Here is a 23,727-nt window from a genome sequence, read left to right on the forward strand (position 1 = left end):
AAATTCAGCATTTATGAAAAATAACATTTTTCATAGAAAGGAACCAACTTCAGCTTTACGATATATTGAAATTGGACTTTGTATAGTTTAAAGTCTGTAATAAATACATGCAATACCATTTCAGTTCAAGCTGAAATTAGAAGACGAATGACTATGTTTTACTGCATCTTAGAATTTTTGTGTATGCGCTGAACGTACAAGCGTGAAAGGTAAAAGTTAAAGCATTTACAAAGGAGGAGGAAAAAGTCCATCGTGTTGTTAATCTGAGAGACAGCCCAGACATGCATTTGCAAGAAGAGCTGTGACCCACTGCGAGGAAAAGGTCATGAATATTTACTTTCAGTGTGAATGAAAGTGAAGATTTTCATTCCAGAGTGACATTTGCCTCAGCTTGAAGGCTTCGCCTAGTCCGACAAAATGAGTTGAAATCATGTGCACTTCATATCTGACTTCGCCCTAGGACCTGCTCGTTCTTTATGTGACAACTTTGATAATCCCCCTATTGACAATTTCCCCCTTTATCTGATTATATTTTTAAAAGATGTTCCCTGGAAATAAAACCTAAAACTTCCTTTGTGGTGACAACATGATGTACGCATTAAAGAGGAACAAAAACCAAAAAACAAACTGAAATTTAAGGAAATGCACGTGATTTAATTATATATGAGGACACAATAGCTCTGACTTCGATCTAACTAACAACAAACTTTTGTTATACGTTATTATATTAAACAGAATCTTAGCCAGGAGCGTCGTTGCAAATAAAATGTAATGAAATACATATTTTCCCGTGCCTAATTTATTATGTCAACTCACCCATATTATTTGCTTAAACCATAATTGTATGTGATATAAGCATGTGAATTTAGTAAACAACTGCTAGTAATTTTGAAAGTTTTGAGCAGGTGTCTTTGGGAATCACAATTGCACTTTAAATGTAAATGAATTGTTTGATCATGAGAACACAATATCATACCAAACAAGCAAATTAAACACAGTCTCCTGGGTGTATAGATATATTTGTGTGTATGTTGAATGTTGTCATCCATCTATTCAGCTCTACTTCAGTGGGGAAAAAAGGTCTCAGGACTATGAAAGCTAATTTATGTATTTATTCTTAAGAGGAAACAGACGACAAATTACTTTAACAACAAGAGCACCAGGAAAAACTGCTCTGGAGCTTTCATTGCTCCCAATTAGATGAAAATACATCTCCATCTAACAAACAACGTGTTCTTATTGACGTCCAAATTGCTTCTGCTCTACAAATGACTTTACAGATACATGTCTTACATAAATTACTTTCACAGAGACGTTTTCTAAAAACAAAATTAAGCATAATACAAAAAACAATGCAAAACCTTTAAGAGAGAAATGGAGGATTTATTTTCCCCTTATTCTAAATTCTCTCCAAAGTCAATTCAAAGTATTACACATTTCTTTTCAGATTTTAGCCATGAGCTTTAAACGCCCCCATGCTGCCATCAATACATGTGGGGTTTAAAGTGCATCCTCCATCTGTGGAGTGTCACATTTCCCTGTGTCTCTAATTTTCTGTTTGACTCTCCAAGCCACTAATGCCTGTACTAGTGCAACGACACAAATGGTTCAGGGGAGATGGGCCATATTTAATTTGCTTTTTTCACACCCACAAAAAATATGAAAAGCTATGTGGCAGCAGCATTTACAGTTTCGAGAGGTTCTGGGATAAAAAGGGACAAAAAGTATCAGTGAAAACCTTACAAACTTTGCTTGAGATTAAAGTATACGTTAATCCAGATTTACACCTATCATCCCTTTTAAAGAAATGTAAAAGAATGGTTTAACATTTAAATTAAAACTCATGTTCACTAAATATGAAACTTGTTAGCACCTTGACTTAGCATATAGTTTAGCACGTTTCTTCTGTTTCCAGTCTTTGGATTAGTTGACCAAATAAAAAGGTGATTAAAGCAAGTTTATGTGTATATGTGTGTGTTAACAGCATGTTTTCATTGTTTTTTCTGTGGGATCAAGGTGAAACTAGCAGAAAATGGAAATGGTAGAAACCAAGATTCAGGGGAAAATAGTAATTAGTATAAATGAGTCATTTTATTGTATCTTGAGGTGGAAAAAAGTGCAAAATTGTGAGAATCAGTGGATGATAGGGGAGGTGTAAATGCAAAAAAGCTATGACACTTATATGAGGCTTTGATCTTTCTGCAAATGTGCCTTTTAAACTGTAAACTTTCAGCAACTGCAAGATAACTCCAGTCTTAGTCATGACATTGGAGGGTCTGTGTATGGTCAGTACAATGTATATTTCACAGTAGTGGAGCCGTGAAAGCCCCATCAGCCCCATCTTCAGTCTGAATAGTTGGATTATAGCACATCTCTCAGCCGGGGAGAAAGAATGAGCATTGACTCGCTGGTTCATAGAGGCAGAGGCACAAGAGAAGCAGGGAAAAAAGCTGGAGAGAAATAGCCGAGGGGTGTTGAAAAGAAGAAATGGATTCCCATCAGCAGATATTTGAAAAGTGCTCTCTAAGAAGAGACAGCAGAAGCTTGAGAATAAAAGACGAGATATGATGGAGGTCTGTTTCAGAGTGTAGCAGCCGCAAGGTCGTAAATATGGGCACCGCTTGGAATTGGACACTGAGTGAAAAACAGCCGGGTGTCTGATGATGGAGGGCATGACGGGTCTGGAGGTCAAATAGGGGCATAAAAAGGCAGACGTGTCATGGGGATGTGGAAAATATAGGTCTTTATAAACAGCTAAAAAATACAGGAATTCGTCAAAACACGAGTGGTGAGATGACAAACAGGAGAGGATGATGAAGACGTGTGGGACTTTTGCTACATTTGTGAACAAGAACTGAAGCTTGATTTTGGAATTTATTCAAACGAACAAAACAAACGGGAGGAAATTTCAGTTTTTAATATCATGCTTGAAGGTGAGGTTTGACTTTTTGTAAAAAAAAAAACAACTCTTATTTAGTTTCTGGATTTCTGGAAACTTAAATGAGAAGATCAAAACTCCTCTCATATTTGGACACTAAATAAGAAACTACAGCGAGCAGCTGGCTAACTTAGCTTAGCACAAAGACTGGGGGAGCCAACTAGCCTGGCTCAGGAGCGTACCTATGATCCCCCGGTCCTATGTTCCCCGCTTTGTATGTGAGTGGTAACATCGATCCCTTTTTTGTGTTCCCCGCTTTTCCCAAAAAGGGTCCTATGCTCCCCAGTCTGTTGTTTTATCCACAATCAGTACCGAATTCCACGACACAGAGGCCTATGTAGACCCTAACCCTAACCCTGACTCTTACCCTAACAAAATGCTGAATTAAATCAGTGAAGGCATAGGCTTATGCTTAGGAACATAAGGATGACGTTATTGGCTCTGTCCAAAGGTGACAAAATCTGCCTACGAGCACCTCTAAAGGCTTTGGCTTTGGAGGTATCAAGGTATATGGTGTACCACGGTATGTAGAAATCCTGAAGGTATGATTTTCCATACCGTCAATAAATACACAGTGTTCCTCTTTCTATGAAACTGATGTGGAGGTGCTGTATGGTAGTGCACAACATGTTTCCCCAGAGGTTAGTGTCTGCTGATGGAACAGGCAGCTGAGCTGAGAAAGACAGCGACTGTGAGTGGTGGGGAGAACTTTACATTCTGGGTTTAGTCTTGATGATAAAAGTGAGCCAGGCAACACTGATGAAACTACGTGCAGGATTTTATTCAGCTAGTCTGCTCAGCCCAGATGTGACGTTATCCGCCGCGGCAACCAGTGTCATTGGGTCCTCCAGCAACAATCTTAAGAAAAAGGGCGCTTATTTCCTATCTATGCATTATTCTGTAGGTCTAGAGCTGCAACAATTACTTTGATTTGATAAGTTGCCAACTATTAAATGAATCATCAGCTTTTTAATACTAAATAAATAAATCATTTTGAGTCTTTTTTCTCCGATTCCAGCTTCTTAATGAAAGTAAACTGAATATCTTTGATATTGGGACAAAACCAGACATTTGAGGACGTCATTTTAGGCTTCGGGAAACACTTATCGACCTGTTTCACAATTTTCTGAACCAAACAACCGAGCGATTAATCGGGAAAATAATCAACAGATTAATCGATAATAAAAACAATTGTTTGTTGCAGATCATATGGGCCATAAGTATTTAAAACCAGCAAGATTTATCCAAGTAGGCTAATTGTGTATTGCAATGACTTCCACCAACAGCAGCTCAGCTTTGCAGGTTTTGTTTTGGATTAAATGACTGATGACTGATTTTGCATAACGGTGCCTTTAGATGGCATCCTGTATACTGTGTTGAGACACTGTTTGAACAGCCCATTGATTGAGTATCCATGCCCTGGATGGTGAGTGGTAATGCCCTGAGTTCACACATTATGCTGCCATTTGTCGGAGTCCATAGAAATGGTTTCTTAACAAGGCATTCAAATGCAAAGTGAATGAATGCAATCATGAAAAGGAAACAAGGGCAGATCCTTTTTTACCTGGAAACAGTGTTTCACTTAGGACAGTTAAAACTATTTTCTAAAATGTGGTTGGTGAAGGAAATGAAACAGAAGTGTATAGAAATGTTGGTGTTCATGGCCGTTTCTAATTTTCTTCTATATTATCTGCCTCTTTCTCTCCCCTAAACTGATGTTGGAATGCAGAAGAAAGAGATCACTTGTTATAGTATTGACCAGAATGCAATGTTAATTTATCAGTAACCTAGCAACCTTTCTTCTCACAATATGTGCATAAAAGTCAAAAACATCATACAAAAGACTTCACTGCTGTGACGGATCCATCCACGTAAGTGTCATTTTTATTTTTATTTCCTTCTCGAAGGCTCCAGACTCAAGAATGGAGGCTGTTGTGTAACACGGAGCAGAAAAGATAAGTCCTTGTTCCCGTCTGCTTTGAAAACCTTCTGCACTGTGCACAAGGACGACACAAGGCTTTGAAAGAAAGGGGGGTAAAATGGCAAAATACAAAAGACAAGCAAGAAAAGATTGCAAAAAGATACATTTGAGGTCTACTTTAGCTTTTGAGTCAGACCTTTAACAAGATTAAAAGGATTTTGGTAATCTAAAAATGGGTCAGGAAAGGAAACTAAACCTTGTTAATATATTGAAGCAGAACTGAAGAGGAAGGTCCTCCAGACTCATGGTAGAGAGACAAAAGGTGATCAGAGAAAACAACATTTTTCTAATGTGTCTCCCTCTTATCTTGGGTTAGTGGATCGTCTCTCCTCCTCCCCTCTCTCTCTGGATTCCTCCGTGTTTTCTTAGACCCTGACTGTAATCTGTGGCTGAGTTTACATGTGCATTGATAAATCTGGCTCATGTAAACGCTACATACTGTTTACAGCAACCTGGATTAACTGTTATCCCGGGTTTGAGGTTGCTGGAGAGCTCCCAATAACTATCTGAAAATATTTTTTCTCCACACCAGGTCGTAGGGTCAACGCAATGATGGATAGATTTTTTTTTTCCAGAGCTTTGACCGTAAGGTGCTGCTGTTCACTTTTAAAGAAGAGGAGCGCAGTCATAAAAAAGTGATGATCCTTTTTTTTTTTTTTACAAATTATTCTTGTTAATACCAACGATGTAATGCTGCTTTTTAAGGTTTGTGATTTAATATTGTCCGCCTTAGGCTTTCTGCTGGGTTTCTAATAAATGTCTGATGTCCACAGGAGGTGATGGAAAAAAACACCAGTTTGATGAATTTAAAATGTCCATTTGCATGCAAGCAACACATTAAATCCTCAGTATCTACCCAAAGGCTTGACTGCTTTGAAAACAAAATATATTAATGTGTTGTTGACCAGCCCTGAGCTAATGGCAAAAAGACAGCACAACGCCCGGTTTTGGTACCTTTGGGCTTATTTGTGCAAAAATAAATTACTCCACCAATTTAGAATGATTCAATTACAGATATAAAAATTAAGAACATTATCATTTTGCTGTTGAGCTGAACTTAGTGACTTTATGAAAGAAAATGCATCCAGTTTTGATAAATAAATAAATAAATACATAATATATATATTCTTTACACACGTATTCATAGTAAGTGAAAGAAGATGTGTTTACCTTTGTGCTCGTCGCTGAAGTAACTGAAGTAAGTGGGGCAGGTTATTGTAACCACCTCTCCGACTCTGGCTGAAGGCCAACAGGCGATGATATCCCACATGCCTTGGCAGCCTGCCAGGAGGAGACATCGCCATTAACATGACATCACTCATGTTGTGACAGACAAACACACACATGCACGACACAATGACCAAATTAAATCATGTGCTTAACAGGACACAAGCAGCATGTTTTCATACAGAGTAGAAATATTATAAATATGTTGCCTGGTACAAAAGTCGGATTTCATCCATCTTTATTCTTCAAATCAAATCGTGTTCTTTAGATATTGCACAACATTTTAACATAAACATAGGAACACAAACCATCGCAGGTTTTCCATCCACAGAGCGTTTGACCCCCATACCAGAACGTTAACTCTGTAACTGTGTAGCCAGACCATTACTTCAGCGCTGGAGTATGGTCTGGCAATGCAGGACTAGAAACAACCTAAGATGTCAAACTCCAAATTAAAGGCTCATTTAATAGCTCAGGAAACGTTTTCTCTTTGATCTGATTTTGGTTCTTTATTGAGTTCACTTCATTCTCAATTTAACTTAATTTGGATTCCACTAGCATTTGGCTAGTTGTTTTGTCTCCTCTGACACGGCCTCTCCTGATGGCAGGTGCCCACAGTGGTGATTTTGCACACGAGGTGTCACCTCTCTTCCCAGTATTGCACACTTGATGGGCTTGTCAGTAGCAGTTATTAGTTTCTCGTCAATGACCAATGGCAAACTGCTCCTGGATTTCAAAAACAGACCAACAATGCGGCTGGTTTGGAGAGATGTCTCTGATATTACAACAATGGTTCACCGAAATGTATTTCTAAAAACATTTTACGCAGAATAAATCTGTCTTCATTTTAATACATCAAAGGTTGGTTTAAAAGGTGTTTCACAAGGTCTTGCTGCATGCCCATAATCTGCATAAAGTTTTCCAGACCTCAACTTAATGCAAAGCAACTAGATTCTTCTTCATAGACATTCTGTAACAGGTGTGGAGTGAAGTGAGCCCAATTGCAGCACAGATGAACCAGGTATTCATTTTGAAACAGTCTTTATTCAGCAGGTAAAAGCAGGTACACAGCTGACCAGGGGAGAGCAGAAACAGGCCAGGCACCAACCAGTCCCAGAGAGACGAGCAACAGAAAACAGGCAGGCAATACTCGTGGTCGGGGACAGAAAGCTGGTGGATTTACCGGGGCTTAGACAAGAGGCGGACGTGAGAGGTAAGCAATCCGGGAACAAGTGCTGGAAAATCAGGCATGAGAGCGAAGACAATCTGGCAAGTGGAGTGAGTGGAGTGAGGCTGCATATATACGGTCTTGATTGGAGATGGTGAGCAGGTGAGAGCGGCTGGTGAAAGCTGTAGACTGATCAGGGGTGTGGCTGAGCAGCAGAGTAGGGGAGGAGCCGAGCAAGCTGTGACACATTCTTTCAGGCACGGACAAGCACGTCGCTCATTAGAAGTACAGTTTTTTTATTTCTTCATATAAAAACACGTTTGCTATATTTGAAAATCATAGCACCCTGCAGAGTTTGAAATAACAAAAACACAAAAGATGAACCCTTCCTCAGACAGATTGTTTCCTGAGATGGAAAAAACAAAACAATGGAAGAGCAGTTTTTGCAACACTTACTGTCAGAGTGTAAACAACTTTCGTCTGAACATCTTCAGGCCCGTACAATGATCTGTGTGTGTGTGTAGTGCTACATTAACATTGGACACCAGAATACACAAACTGTCAAGAAATATTCTTTTTTTTACGCCTGTTTTGTTTCAAGGAGGCCAAGGAATTGCTGGACAATCTCTATATTTAATATGTTGCATAACCACAGGCTGTGAACGTATGGTTTCTCACAAATGCACACACTAATTCATTTATTAGGGATGTGACCTGTGTGAGCCGCCTGCACTACCTTCCTGTTGAGGAAGCAGATAGGGAAGTAGAGAAATGAGGGTCATTGCAGAGATAAGGAGCAGAGCTGTTTCCATCCACGCAGTGTATATTTACTTAAAGCACTATGCAGTACGTGAGGTGAGTTTTATTTAAATGAGACCAAATAGAGATATCATGTTAATACAGATGGCCGAGGTTCAGTCAGAGTAGAGGTGGAGCTCTGCATATACATTTTATATCCACGTACTCCCACAGACACAGGGGGAGTTCAGCTATCACTTGTTATCAGGAAGTATTTTCATAACCATATGATCCCATCATAACCCTTATTCAAGGTTATTTTCATGCTTTTACTTTATAATGTTATGTCTTTCATGAAAGAGTCCCTCCCGCGCTGGCTTTAATGGCCCTGCACACTCACACAGGTGTTAAAAATCATTCTGGCTGATTAGACATCCGTTCAGAATGCGGGTTGAGATTTAAAAAGTAGAGTCAATCCCACAATGCAAAGTAGTGCAATGCTCCAAAGTGTCCAAAATCTTGAATCCCCCTGTCTACTCTGAGGTAAAGAATGATTCTCATCTCATCTCATCTTCATCCGCTTATCCGGGGTCGGGTTGCGGGGGCAGCAGCTTTAGCAGGGGACCCCAAACTTCCCTTTCCCGGGCCACATTAACCAGCTCTAACTGGGGGATCCTGAGGCGTTCCCAGGCCAGTGTGGAGATATAATCTCTCCACCTAGTCCTGGGTCTTCCCCGAGGCCTCCTCCCAGCTGGACGTGCCTGGAACACCTCCCTAGGGAGGCGACAACGCTCAATTAATATTCCTTTTCTCTTAATTTGCAGGATAACATTGCTCTTAGTTTTGAAACTATTTCCACAATGCTTTGGGTTATATAAAAGTATAATGCTGCCTTGTCTATAGGTTTACATTTTGGCACATTAGCACCCTTAAAACTATGCAGAATTGGCTATTAGCTGTTCCTGTTTGCAATGAACCCATGCATGTACAGACAACTATCATTCGATCACTTTGACACTGAAGAAAACTCAAAAAAAGAGATGATCCTCAAGCAAGCTGTGTAGTCGGAGCGTCTTTTTTCCTATCATTTGATTTGATTCCTATGAAGTGTATTTGTGGGCTTTGGGAGACGTCAATCAAGAAAAGCCACACATACACACATACACACACGCACACACACACACACGCAGACACACACGCACACACACACACACACACACACACACACACACACACACACACACACACACACACACCGAGTCCTGAGAAAAGGTCTTATTAGGGACAAAAAGTAAAAATACCATCCTTCCAGTCTGACTACAATATGGTTTGTTAAGAGTCATCCGAGGTAAAGTCTGCATTACACAACTCTGGTAACCCTGCTATAATAGTGCTTCATCTATAAACCCCCACACTGTATTACTGTACCTTACTATTTATTTACTCATGCTGTGTCCCATTTCCTCTAAACAGCCTCCTGCACACTCCAAACAGATAAAGGGAAATGTGTTTTAGAATGACCTGACGTGATGTTCCAAAAGGTGCTGTTCTCACATCGTTCTTTCTCCAGCTCGATCTCATTCACCACGTCGCACATCTGCACCGATAACACCTGGGGAAGAGGCACAAAGCACATGTAGCTGTCAAGAATTAAACATGCTTACATCGACTTGTAATTAGGCACTGAAAAAAATAATTCATATTCAAGTACACAGCAGACAGGTAACATACCTGAGAATAAGTGCTGGTAAATATTTTAGTCAACATTTCTCTTTATCGCATTCCTGCAGCTCGGGCTTTTCATGCCATGTTTTCCTATTATAATGAACCCAGGGCTAATAATACACAGAAATGTTCTCTATGTCTGAAATCCCCTCTTGCCTGGCAAATAGATGCTATCATGCAAATGGATTAGGAAGTGGAGAGGGGAGCAACTAAGTAATCTACTGCGATTGTTCATCTGTGTCAACAAAGGCTGAAAAATGCGAGCTGACAGCCACTGGCGAAGAGCCGGTTGTTCCATAAAAATGTGTAAGACGAGCAGCGAGGAGCTTGAGAAGGTCAGTGGAGATGAAGACAGAGCGTATTCATGAACTCTCAGGGAAGAGCTTCACCCTGATATCAAATCTATAATGCGACACGTACAAAACGCAAGGTAGTAAAGGTCACGGTGGGAAAATTGATGCGACCAAAAAGTGCGTAACATAAGAAAATATATATATAATACATACTATAAAATATAAATAAACATCTGTAAAACTCATGCCCTGCTGATTGGTCCTTAGACAGAAGAGGTCTTTGTGTCTCTTTCATGGTCTGTTTGATCCAGGTTTGAGCTCCCAGTAAACCTCACACTGCAGTCTGTATGACCTCAGGAAAGAAAACACAACAGACTCATTAAGAAAAAAAGGCATAACTTGAGAGCAACGGCTATGTTCCTAATGTGTATCATGTCCTTGCATAGTAGTGCATTTAGTGTGATTTGACAGAATAAACCCTAAACTACGCTGTGTTCATTTATAACAAGGTGTAAGTTCTCTGCCTACCATGCCTGCTGTGCTTTGTGATATCTATGTGTGCAGGTGCAGGAATACACAAACACATCAACACAAAATCAGCTTTGTGCAAGGAGCAGATGATGTAGCACCACTTCAGACTCTCAATTCTAACTGTTACACAGTCCACTGGGATGGAGAGTGTGTATGTGCAGGTTTTTTTCATTCTTATTTCTATTTTATTAAACTTAAAACTTGATTTTATTTGTTCAAAAAAAAGAGAGAGAGAGAATCCAGGTTAAACATAATTTCCTCAAAGCAAAGTCATCAAAGATGCAGAAGATAATTGATGCGGAAAGTTTTCACTTTCACTTTTTCCCCCAATAGTTAAAGCCACAGAGCACATAATGTGACTACAGGACTTTTTATGATTTCATACGTTTTTCTTTGTAAAAAAACAAAAACATAATTGTGATGAAAACAGGCAACACGGGAAGGACCCAAATGCAGACAGTCCGGGCAAAAATAAAGATGATTAGTGATTTATTGAAGAAACAGACTGTAGGGCAGATGCCCAGGTACTGGTGCAGGTTTAGGTATTTATGTGGCGTAGCAACTTTGACGAACTCCCAGTATAAGGGGAATTGTACAACCGGGCTGATTAGGAAGAATGGGAAGCAGGTAGGCGGGGAAGGTCAGGACTATGCAAGGCTGATGAGGGAGAGAGGGAATATGTGAGGAGGTGGGTCGGGAAGGTCACTGAGACTGCAGGGGGGAGGTTTTTGCAGGGAATAAAATAAATATGATATGGCTGGGGCTGGTGGTCAAAGGGCAGATGTTGGGAGGCAGAAAATGGCCATGGACAGAGGACTTTTGTGTCCAGGAGTTAAACTTTGGAAATTAACATTATTTGCATATTTGATTTTTTAAATATATATTTCTAACTCTCTGAACTTCTCTGTGTAAAACCACATCCGACATGAATTATTAGCAGAGCTTCGTTTATGTACATGTCCTGTAAGTAGCCTTTTATGGTGTTTGTGGCGCTCTGGGAGATGTACTTTAGTTTTGAGTTTAGGCTTGTTTTGCAGCACAGTTTTCTGGCTGTGTGGGGTTGAAGGGAACTTGGTTTGTTTGTTTGTTCTTTTGTCTTTAGACTGATTATTTGCATGTGAAGGTAAGTGTTAATCAACCTGTGTGAGTAGTTCCCCTTGTAGGTAAAGTGGCGTCTCCCCTTTGGGTTTAGTCAGGTTTGTAGTGTCGGGGTACGGCGGGTAGAGCTTCCCTTTTCCCTTTTTCCCTAACATTGCTCAGGAGCGATATGAGTCTTTTTGTTACGTAATTTACATTAAGTATGTTAAGTAAGCAAGTCAACACTGACTTTTTGTTTTCACACGAGCAGCGGTTTCCTCTGACTATGTGTGACCTCCTCAACACACTGACGTTCCCAGACTTTGAGTAGCAACATATTTGTGGTGTGTCCAAGACAAACGTTATCCGGGACAAAATAAGTTTCCCTCGAAAGGTAATGGATGGAGCAGGCAGTTTTGTTGTATGGGAAAGTTATTTCAAGAGACATGCCTGCTGGAGGGGGCCTTTAAATCCTACTCATAGGAGCTTTAAAGATTTGGCTCAAGGTAAAGATGACTGATTTCCTAAAATAAAGTGAAGCTGTGTTGCTATAGCTACGTTAACCCAGAGACTGCATTAACTACAGCAACTTAACATGTAAGTATTACAACTATATTGCATCAAGGGCAACAGTAACCTGTAAACCATGAAAACCAACATTCATGGAAAACTTGAAAAAAAAAAAAGCAATGCATACGTTAAAACTATGTTGTCACTCCTCACTCACTCTGTTTCCTCATGGATGAGGTTGTCCCGACACAATCACAATCAACATAACTTTGCTCAAAGGAGTCTTCGCTTGCAGCCGATTACAGCAGAAAACCATCCTGAAGTAGAGCAGCAACACTGGCCAGGAAATCTCATGTTGGCCAGAGCCTTTGGGGGCCGTATTTTTGATTAGCGTGGAATTGACTCTCAGGCAACACAACAATGGAGCCTTCAAGACAGGATTTTGAGTCCACAAGGTAATACATCCCAGTGAACCTAAAACAGAGAATATCATCTTCGACAACCTGTGAGTTTTATTTGTGTGCCATTAAAAAGCTTTAAGTTTTCAGTTATTCTGTCTGATTCGACCTCTGCTTGGGTTGAAGGTGGGCGGGCTTTGATGAGAATTTGATGGGAATTGATGAGGTCATAAATGTCCGTCTACCACTAAGAATGATAAAGGTGTACTTTGTCCCGCCTTAACAGGTGAAACAGAGCTAACAGGAGACTAGGGAAGATGTCAGTCAATCACATTAGACACAACCATACAGTCCTGAGAAGAGGTCTAATTAACTTTAATTAACTGAAAACAACTGTGTGAGTGTTCAGGGGCTTCAGCACTTTAATCCTAATATCAAGTACAGTACAGTACACTACATATTGGAAATGTAACGAAAAGCCACTTAAAAATCTGTTTTATGTTCGATATTAAGAATTTTTTTTGATCTGCACATATATCACAATATGTCAAATGTATACTAATTTGTATGTAAAATCCAAATTTTGTTTCATGCATTGGACTGTGAAACTATCATGCATTAAATATCATTAAACACGAAGAGCTACTGCGCTGCATGTTTTAGGTTTCTCCCTACTCCAACACACCTGATTTTAATGATCTGCTCGTTATCAAGCAGCTGAAGCTCGTCAAGGTCTTGACCAAGTAAACCATTAGAATCAGGTAAAACATTTGTTAAGAAAGGAGGGAAGGAAGCAAGGAGGAGAGGTCCAGCATTATTATGTCCTTTTTAAAGGCACTGTCCTCGACATTCAGAACAGTAATAAAGCAGCAAACAATGCTTTGTAAAGATTTGGTCCTGAGCAGGGAAGGAACTCCCTCTCCCTCTGTGTGTGTGTGTTCCAGTTTATCTGTTTAAAAAACAATAACTCTAGGAACCAACCATATATTCACGCAACCAGGCCAAGTTTTGTGCGCTTTAGAGTATGAAAACTGACAAGTGCACTAAAAATGCGTTCAAGTGCTCAAAGTAATTAGGGGGCGCTGTAGACCGGACGTGCCACACCCAAGTCAAAACATAACATCAAAACAAAAGCATAATTGGTTTGAAGATGTGTCCAAGGTTTTGTGCATTTTTGTGCATCATAAAGGCCTCAAACATGTGGTATGTAAAATTAAAATTAATGAACAAATTCCAAGATAGACAACTTTCTGTTAGGCAATAAAAAAAAAATATATATATATATATATATATATATATATATATATATATATATATATCAATTTGTTCTTCAAGATAAGAGCAATGATCCCAACGAATTTCGTGAACTTCAAAATAACTTTTTCCCAACCATGCCATGTGTTTGGGGGCGCTCTGGAGCCCATTGGCCACACCCGACCCCAATGACTTTTGAAATTTGCAATTTTCGCCACTTCTGACCTGTGTCCCAATTTCTGTGAGTCTACGTGCATCCTGAGCCCCTCAAAAATGTGATGGCGCAGTAGAATAATAATAATAATTTCATCAAAAACAATAGTTTTCCTCGCACTTTTCAGTGCCAGGCACCGTTTCGGCCTCTGGCACTCTCGTGCTCAGGCTCTAATAACAGACGGTCTGGCCATGCATGAGTGCATGTATGTGCCCTGATAAAACATCAGTATGTGACCAGTTGTGGACTGGTATGCGAGATCTGCATGGAAGCAATCCCAGCCCCCATTTCCCAGTATTTTGAGTACGGCTCCTTTAAGGTTGTGTTATGTGGGGCTCTGTGTCAAGGTCTGGATTTAAGATCTTTAAATCACATGGACATATTCTGGATATATAATCACCCTACTATTCTGCTCAAAGTAGACAAATTAACTAATAAATGATTATTCCAACTATACCAGATTCAGTCCAATTCAGAGTACAAAGTAGCAAGAGGTAAACCAGGTTCAAAGCAAACCTACAGCCTATGCTGCTTATGGGCCATAACAGAATAAGTGTTGTACTCCCTGACTCTTCAAATTACCTAAACAGAATGCTGAGTTTTACAGTATTTAGATACGACCTTCGGTTAACCAAGCACCATATTAAAACAGCAGTGCTCAAGCATCTTTCAGTTCATTGTTTTCAGCCCACAACTTTACTGTTTTGTCTCACTGTTCTCATTAACCCACTGTGCGCTGACGCCAGGCACCAACCAGCTAACGGCAGAGTTAGCAGCTGGAGCTGTGAAGAGACCAGAACACAGAGCTAAAAAGGAGAGAGAATATTGGACATAAATTTGTTACTAATTATTTCAAAACGTTAATTAAAATTATTAAAAAATAATGAGACAAATATAAAAAATAAGAAATAAATGAATGGTGGCTCAATTCTATTCATTTGTTTTAGTGTCAGGTTACCAATTGTGCATCCTATTACACTGTCATAGATTACTGGGACACTTGAATATATATAAGCCATCATTAATATTATGTGCTTTTCTTTCTTTTCTCATGAGTCAAAAAGTCCCAAAAAAAACCTAATCGTGAGGCTTTATGTGTTTCTAGTGCAACATTAAATAAAGAATTCATTAAATTAGGCTAACAACCCAGATTTGCAGTTTAATTTGATATGAAAATGGGGCGAAGTTTTCTTACCTCCTGGCTTTTGGGAAATGCAAACCAGTGGCAACAAACCTAACGATTCCCAGAAGACTGCTAATGCTGCATAAACAGTAGAAAAAACGGGTCCTTCATGAGGGAGTGAACAGACATGATGCAGGAATGTGTGCATGGACTTGTACTGTAGGCTGGGATCAAGCTCTCCTCATTGCATGGAGATAGTTTATTGGAATATATAAGCCGGTGTATAGTGCATAGAGCCAGAACAAACACAGAATGAGACCAATGATAACAAAATAATAATCCGACTTCAGAGTAGGTGATTTATGGCAGTGGTCACATTTCCTCATGTATGAAGATACAAGAGATGAGTAGGCGGTCCTGTCCTAGTGATTTATGCTGGACATCAAAATGTTGATGACAAATATTAAGTGGATGCCAGTTAGAAATGCTAAAAACTCACCTCAAATATCTCCACTTTGGACAGCCATAAATATTGCTAGAGTTGGCAATCAATCAAAATGTCAATCCTACAACCCCACTAACAAGCCAGATGATAAGTGGAGTCTGCAAAGACTTAGGGACACACACAGTGTCTCCATGGGCAAAACATCACATACATACCCGCCAGCTTTGATCATTTGTTATCACGGAGCTCATCACGAGGGCTTCCTGGCTTGTTGCTTCAAGTTTTTAGTGATTGTTGTCATTTTAAATGGCCGCCAGTCTCGCTTTGTTTGGGTACAAGTTAACGATCAAATAAAAAACGAGGAGAGCTGACAGGAAAATGATGGGAGGACCTCGTGTCTGTGTGTGGCCGTGCAATGCAGAGTGATGTGTTTATGCCCATCCTACACTTCACTGGAGAGCAACATCTACGTCATGTGCGTACCTCTTCAGACTCACGTTGGTTCACTTGGGGTTCATAAGCCAGGAAGCTATACTGTAGGTGTGTGCGTTGGACGTGATTTTAAGATTAAACACTGTTCCAGCCAAACAAACATAAAGACAGGAAACACACAGCAGGATGCAAACTAAAGGGGAGCTGACTCCTCTTAATAAAACACGAGCTCAGACATGACATCTTGGGGGCGGTCTCTAAGATATTGACAATATGCTACTTTTACCATACATTTCTATTTTTCCTTATCTTCATCATTGTGGATCATGTTTAAAGTTAGCTGCTATTGGTGCCATCACCAAGCACACTATATATCCTGCAGAGTATAGGCACTGTGCCCTGTTTTAGTTGGACAAATTGTATCATACAGTGATGTTTGGTTTCGATACCTGTGTGGTCATCAACTGATTATGTCAGATGTGCTGACTCAGCAAGTATCTGGAAGTGCGTAGCATAAGGACTGGAAACAGTGGGAAATATCTAGCCAGGCTCCGTCCAAAGTTAGAAAAATATTCATACCAGCACCTAAAATGCTAACATGGTGTATCTTGTTTGTTCAATCTGTATCCAAACAGACAGGGAGGGATGTGCTGGTCTCTCGCTGTCGTTTTTAACAGCTAGTGGCACAGCATTAAGTTCAAAACGTAAGAATAATTTACCACGTGAAGATTTAAAAGTTACTAAATTGAGGTTGTATGCCACAAACTACATCTCATGAAGACAGTTGTAAATAACTTACTATATTCACACAGAGTAACTGCCAGGTTGCTGACTGAAAGATAGTGTTAGCATGGGTTATATCCCAATTATTAGGCCCCAGCAAACAGGAGACACGCCAGAAAACTTAAACATATTTTATTAAACCAAACAGAACTAAATTAGATAAATGAATGTGTCAGTACAGTCAGTGGTGTACGTGTGCATGAATGACAGATGTGTGCATCTGGGTGCAAAACAAGACGTTAGGATAAACTTAAGACAGCATAGAGAAGCCTGCAGCTGCAGGGAGGCAGACAGAGAGTGCACCGCAGCCTGGGGCTTTATTGACTGGGAATACTGTTTTTTCCCAGGTGACACTAAATCCCCTGCCACCAAACAAGCTAACAAGCACACAAAGAAGGCAGAGCAGGGCAGGGGTCGTTAAAGCATCAAAATTAAATGCTTTTTAATAATCATAAGGATTCAAATTATATTTTGCAAAAATAACACAAAGTTCCTCACATTACAAATAGCAATGGCAATTGTGTTTTGCTAATGACGTTAGCTAGGTTAGCATAGCCTACTTGGCTATAGGATGTTACTGCAAGAATAAACTCTGAAACAACCATATTTTTCCATGTGCATTTAATAAATAAAACAAAGTAACAGGCCTTCCTGTATTTACAAAGGATTGACAATTAATATATTGTCTACCTCCATTCATTCTTGGCAGTTCTGTACAGCGTTGTGCTTTTGCAGTAGCTAGTAGCCAAATGCTTTCCAACAACTGATTTACAAAATAACAGTGCTGCTATTTGCCTGATCAGTTCTCCTCAGTTTTTATTGAATTTTAGAGTGAGCCAGGTTGGATGTATGCTTCCCGTCTTTGCTGATACTAAGCTAATAACTAAGCTAATCATCCAGCTAGCTTCATATGTAGCGTAACGTAGGCTACAGACATGAAAGTGGTATTGATCTTCTCATCCAGCGCTTGGCCAAAAAAGCCAATAATAATATTTCTAAAACCGTCCATTCCTTAAAATTCCTTATTTAATCTATAATCTATCCCTTTAAACATAATCTATGTTGGTGGTTTCATGTTTGGAAAGAGGCAGGAAGGGGAATCAATTCTCACCCACCCTCCATACTCCTCTTCTCCCATCTGCATTGTGTTAAACAGATAAAGGTGACATTCAGCCACTAACCTTCACTTTTTAACCGCTTATGGGATTTTCTGCACCACCCTCGACATCTCATTTCCTCACTAAATATATTGATGAAACATGTCAGGAGAGCACAGGAAAGTAGCACACGGGAACAGTTTCCACGCTGGTGCCTAAGTGAGCCACTAGCATACGTCAACATATGACATCTGGTTGATCTTTAAAAGCCTCATTGCAGGCCTGACGTGTGAGTTTTCAGGATTGAGAAGGAAGATGTTTTCACAGTCACTTGGATCATGTTCATAGTCTCTTCTGCCTGCATGCTGAGCATCAAATGACTAAAATCCACCCAAAGACACAACTAGTACCATCATCAGAAACTTTAAGCAAACGAATCACTTCGCTTCAATTTTTTATAACAAAAATCATGGCCATCCCTGAGATCACGCTGATACATGTCAGCGTATAAGATGCACATGTTAAATCCCTGTCAGGAGTTGTGTGCAGTGAGAGGAACAGCAGCTGAGCAGTTCTGACATTTCTTAATGGGGATAAAACATTTCTGGGGAGTAAGACGTAACTTCCGATGACACTTGGTTTTAACAAACCTAATGAGAGGACATAAATCCAAAGACAACTTAGAAGCAGATCAGCAGAATTCCTTATAATGCAAGATGGATTTCACCCTGAGAAACGTTCCCTCAGAGATTGGTTATAAGTCCCAAAATGATCTCAGGAACACACCAAATCCTCTGCAGCAAAGCACTTCTGCACTGGAAGGTGACTTATCACCATATGGCAACGCTCAAATGCTTCTCCTTCCATAATCTAAACCCAGAAAGAGTACAAATATATACTTAAAAAGGTGCATTTAGCTCAGTTAAATTCCTTTACATGTATCTGATGGGAGCGGGGCGGAAGAATACCCTGATGTTTATAAGATTTTAGTAGTTTATTTGAGCTTAGATGTATTCACCTACAGGTTAATTAACAGTGTGTATTTACAGCATGCTTCCAGTAAGGCTCCTGATCAACTAATTATCAAACTGTCATCCAAATGGAGATATTCATGGTTGTCATTCACAGAGCAAAACAATCCTGCAGGAAACTCTTTAATATCAATATTGACTAAAGGTATGGCCAAATTGAGATACAGATCTAGTATTTAAGGACGAGGTGAATAAAACAAACATGTAATAGAACAATGTCGTATGTTTCTGAATTATGTACCCCATGAGAACATCCTCAAACAAAAACTAAAATGCCACATAATAAAGCTAAACACTTTTTTTTACATTGTAGCATAGGCCTATCAGTGTCTACAAAAGCACAAATATTGCCGTTCATAAATAAATAGAGCTAAACGAGCTCTTAATGTTGCTGTAAGGTTTAGCGCGCTCTCAGTAGAAATGGCTTTAATGTCAATAAAAACTACATTGATTTGGCTTCAGTGATCTCACTCTCCAACACAAACCACAGAAGACACTTTTCGTTGTATAGTCAAATAAAGAAAAATATGTGCTAAAGTAAAGGAAAGCCTACTTACTTTTGGCAGATATCCGTAGAAAAGCAGCAGAAAGAACAGCTGTGAGGCATCCATCCTGTCTTTAATTGTCTTTTCTAATTAAATACTCCTTAATAACTCCTTCGCAGATATGTACAAGTGTGTGAAGAAAGCGAGACAGTGTGTGTGCGTGTTCAGAGGTGTGAGGTGAAATAAATCGCGGCTGCCGCTCCATCGGACTGCGCTTTTCTCTGTGCGCTCCTCCGTCAGGAGAGCTGGATGAGTTGGGCTGCAGCCGCCCCCCGCCCATTTACCTCCAGTCAGAGCGCGTGTCCCAGGGGGCCGTTTGTTAACAAGGCTGCCATGCGGCTGGTGACGGGCTAATGTGGTTAAAGGGGGAGGCAGTCAGTAAAAAAGGACACTTATTAGGCTAATTGTTGTGTGACTCCTGACTCATCTGTGATGTCAGAAAGTCAGGTTTCAAACGAAATGCATTGAAAAAAGATCTGCAAAAGAAAATGTATGAGCTAAGTTAGTTTATTGAGATAAGCAGTAGGTGGCGCTAATTCTCCCCCCAAGTGACTTAATACCATTGTAGAAAAAGACTAGGAAAAGAGACGTGCAAAAAAAAAGGGGGGGGGGGGCATATAGCCTGTCCTAGCCACTGAAGAGAGCACTTTAGCACACGTTTTGGCTTCTAGAGGGCACTTTAGCACACGTTTTGGCTTCTAGAGGGCACTTTAGCACACGTTTTGGCTTCTAGAGGGCACTCTAGCACACGTTTTGGCTTCTAGAGAGCACTTTAGCACACATTTTGGTTCTAGAGGGCACTTTAGCACACGTTTTGGCTTCTAGAGAGCACTTTAGCACACGTTTTGGTTCTAGACGACACTTTAGCGCATGTTTTGGCTGCAGGAAATTTTAGCACATGTTTTGGCTCCTAGAGGGCACGTTAGCACACGTTTTGGCTGCTAGAGAGCACTTTAGCACACGTTTTGGTTCTAGAGGGCACTTTAGCACACGTTTTGGCTTCTAGAGAGCACTTTAGCACACGTTTTGGCTTCTAGAGAGCACTTTAGCACATGTTTTGGTTCTAGAGAGCACTTTAGCACACGTTTTGGCTTCTAGAGGGCACTTTAGCACATGTTTTGGTTCTAGACGACACATTAGCGCATGTTTTGGCTGCAGGAAATTTTAGCACATGTTTTGGCTCCTAGAGGGCACTGTAGCACACATTTTGGCTGCTAGAGGACACTTTAGCACACATTTTGGTCTCTAGAGGGCACTTTAGTACATGTTTTGGCTCCTAGAGGGCAGCACACGTTTTTGCTGCTAGAGGGCACTTTAGCACACGTTTTTCAACAATTGGGCCACGAGGAGGGCGACTACGAGCAGAAAGATTACTATAGATGCTTAAACCTGGGGTTTGTTGCAAAAATCCATAATAATCTTTCATAATTGTTATTTAAAGATGTACTCTGTAAGATTTTCATCTATTTAATTATCTGTTAAGTTACTTTCCAAAGAGTGAGTTAAAACAATGGTGATTGATCATTTGACCCACTTGTGAAAGCACTTCTATTTGCCTTTTTGCTGAGTATTACAATATCCATGTCTGTGGCGACACTGGCTTTATTCAATTACATCAGTCAGTAGTTGGTCTGCCCAGGTGGAGCTCATCACTGCTGATTATGCTGCATTCACTCGTACTTGGAAAATGGGAACTTCCAACTTCTGACAAGTAAAAGTGCAATAAAACAGTACGTTCAAGTTTCGCTCTTATGTGTCTGACCAGCGCAGGAACATGACTCACAATGGCGGATCAACAGACATATGGAGCACATGAAGGCATCACGGCGCATTGTGGTGGTGAGAGCTGCCGATCTACTGTATTCAACACTGTTCAGCCTCCCAAGGAACTCTGCGAGAGGAGGTCCCAGAGGCGCGCCTGTAGTTCTGCCAAAGCAGACGTTAGAAATAACGCATCTCAATTCTAACAAATAACAACTTTAAGTGCTCTGAGTGAAAACTTCCTATTGGCTCAGGGAGAGGGAGAGAGAGAGGGAGAGCTGCAAGAGGTCTCACTCTGCTTCCAATGCTGGTGTTACATACTGCAGCTATATCTAAAAGAAGGAAAAATGTAGAGAACATGATAGGAATAGAGAGTTTTTATGTTTAGTTAATGTATTAATTGAAGGAAGGTTACAGTCTCCACACCTTTTTTTCGTGGACATTTAAGTCACATGCTTCATTAATCTGCTAATCTTCCGTTGAACTTCTTTGCATTTTGCTTTTATATATGCACCAACATTTCCATCTCAGCTAAGGATAAAAAAGTTTTACCGATATTGTATGACAAGGCTGAAGTAAATATACTATAAGAACATGACCTTGGTGTCTCCAATGATCAGTACACTAATGTCTCTTCTGACGCATGAAACTATAACAAAGTTCCACAGTCTTACTTAAAGCTGATGAGCCTCAGTGCCATTGTGAATGTTCATATTCTCTTACAATAATTTGTGCAATGGTGACATATTTGTAGCCTATACTGCAAAAAACCTTAACTCCAGACTGGAATGCATGCTGTTCTTGAAAAATCTTTCAGTTTAAGTAACAGTTTGGAGATATGACGTTAGAAATATGGAGAACGATGACAGTCAGAGGCAGAGAGCTGGGACTTCTGGGTGTAAAGAAGCTCTTTACCATAATGTGCGGTAAAAAGCAGCCTGATTTGTGAAGCAAGGAGTAAGAAATATGTAGAGAGGGAGGCATCTACTAAACAGCCGCTGGCTTTAAAAAGTCTATTACCAAAATTGCACCTCTTGTAATTGCTAATGCATAAAGATGAGAAAGGTGTAATCACAAATAAAGCTCTCATGCAAATCCAAATCAGTCATCAACAAAACATCATGACAGAGACAGAAAGACACCACTTGTGTGTTTTGATTTACGCAACTTATATGCACAGAAAAGTTGAGAAAGGCGGTGACAGAGATCAAGTTGGCTTTATTGGGTCAAAGGGAAGGATGCAAAATGATGTGAATTCCCTTGTAGAACCTTGGCACCCCATCTCCTCCTGAACTACACCCCTGCATCCATCCTGGATAACGGACTGCAGCATCAGACATCCATCACCTCCATCGTCTCCGACCGCAGTCCCATGCTCACGCTGTCACCGCAGATCGACTGCCAGTGCCAGCTGACCAGGCCTCGCAGGACAGCTTCATCCTCAGCTTCTGTGACAAGCCGAGTTCACCCTGCGAGCGTTTCTCGGCATAAGCCCGCCCATTAATATTGATGGAAAATATGCTTTGTACTAGCAGAATATGTTTCATTTTTTTATTTATTTTTTTATGTGATGATTATATGACAGGTTGCTTTTGTTGTGTGGCCTGGCTTCATAATCCAAGCCTTATATGAATGCTATCATGCTGCCTCTATGTTATATATTATTCCCATGTGCACTCTAGCTGCTAGAAACAAGATTGTTGCAGTTGGAGAGCATGCTGTAGTGTGCAGAATGAAAAACATAACAACAGACATGCTAAATAATGCACAAGTCGCACAATGTACACATGTGGAAACAATGGTTTTGACACATTCCTGCTTGAATCAAATATAATTAGAAATGGTAACTTATATACAGTAAACATGGTATATCTTGATTTGTGGGTTCTTGTAAGAAGCCTGTGTATTTGACATCATGAACTGACATTTTTCTTTCCTTTCATGTGGATAACAAACAGCAGCCTTTTATGTTAAAAGAGACATTTTCTTAAGTCATTAAATAAGAAAGAAGTCTAGAGTTTATTTTGGCTGCATTTGAGAGAGATTTGACATTTACTTCCAGGAGGGTGGTGTATTAGACTATTGCATTGGGAAAAAATCTCCACAAAGGATTTCTCTATTAATAAGGTCAAGAGTTTTGCTACTGAATTAATCTGTAGTGACGGGTGTCAGGATGTGTCCGCACTGAAGAGGCAATGGATGATTAACATTTCTCTTAAACTTTAAACATCTCCGTGTCTTAAGCAGACTCTGTCCAAGGTGATTTAAACAACACAAAAACCCTTCACATCCTCTGTATGTAGCAACTCTATGCCACTGTGTAGAGTTTCTTTGATTACTTCAAACGATGAGACTGAGTGGATCACGTTGGAGTTGGAGCTGATACATTTTCAATATGAATTACTTTTACTGAAATCCCTGCAATGCAGAAAAGAGAGAAGACGTTGGAGGAGGTG

General features: G+C 40.1%; 1 protein-coding gene across 1 annotated transcript in view; it reads right to left on the minus strand.

Annotated features, from left to right (window-relative positions):
• Positions 1-19,576, minus strand: part of vipr1b (vasoactive intestinal peptide receptor 1b) — a gene marked incomplete at both ends in the record, with an annotated part of 45,684 nt that extends 26,108 nt beyond the window's left edge. The window contains 3 exons of the mRNA XM_083935741.1: positions 6,090-6,200; positions 9,574-9,664; positions 19,523-19,576. Of these exons, the coding sequence (XP_083791867.1) occupies positions 6,090-6,200; positions 9,574-9,664; positions 19,523-19,576 (256 nt within the window). The remainder of the gene's footprint in view (positions 1-6,089; positions 6,201-9,573; positions 9,665-19,522) is intronic.
• Between the last annotated feature and the right edge of the window lie 4,151 nt (positions 19,577-23,727).

Source organism: Echiichthys vipera (assembly GCF_963691815.1).
Source record: "Echiichthys vipera genome assembly, chromosome: 21".
Taxonomy (NCBI): Eukaryota; Metazoa; Chordata; class Actinopteri; order Perciformes; family Trachinidae; genus Echiichthys; species Echiichthys vipera.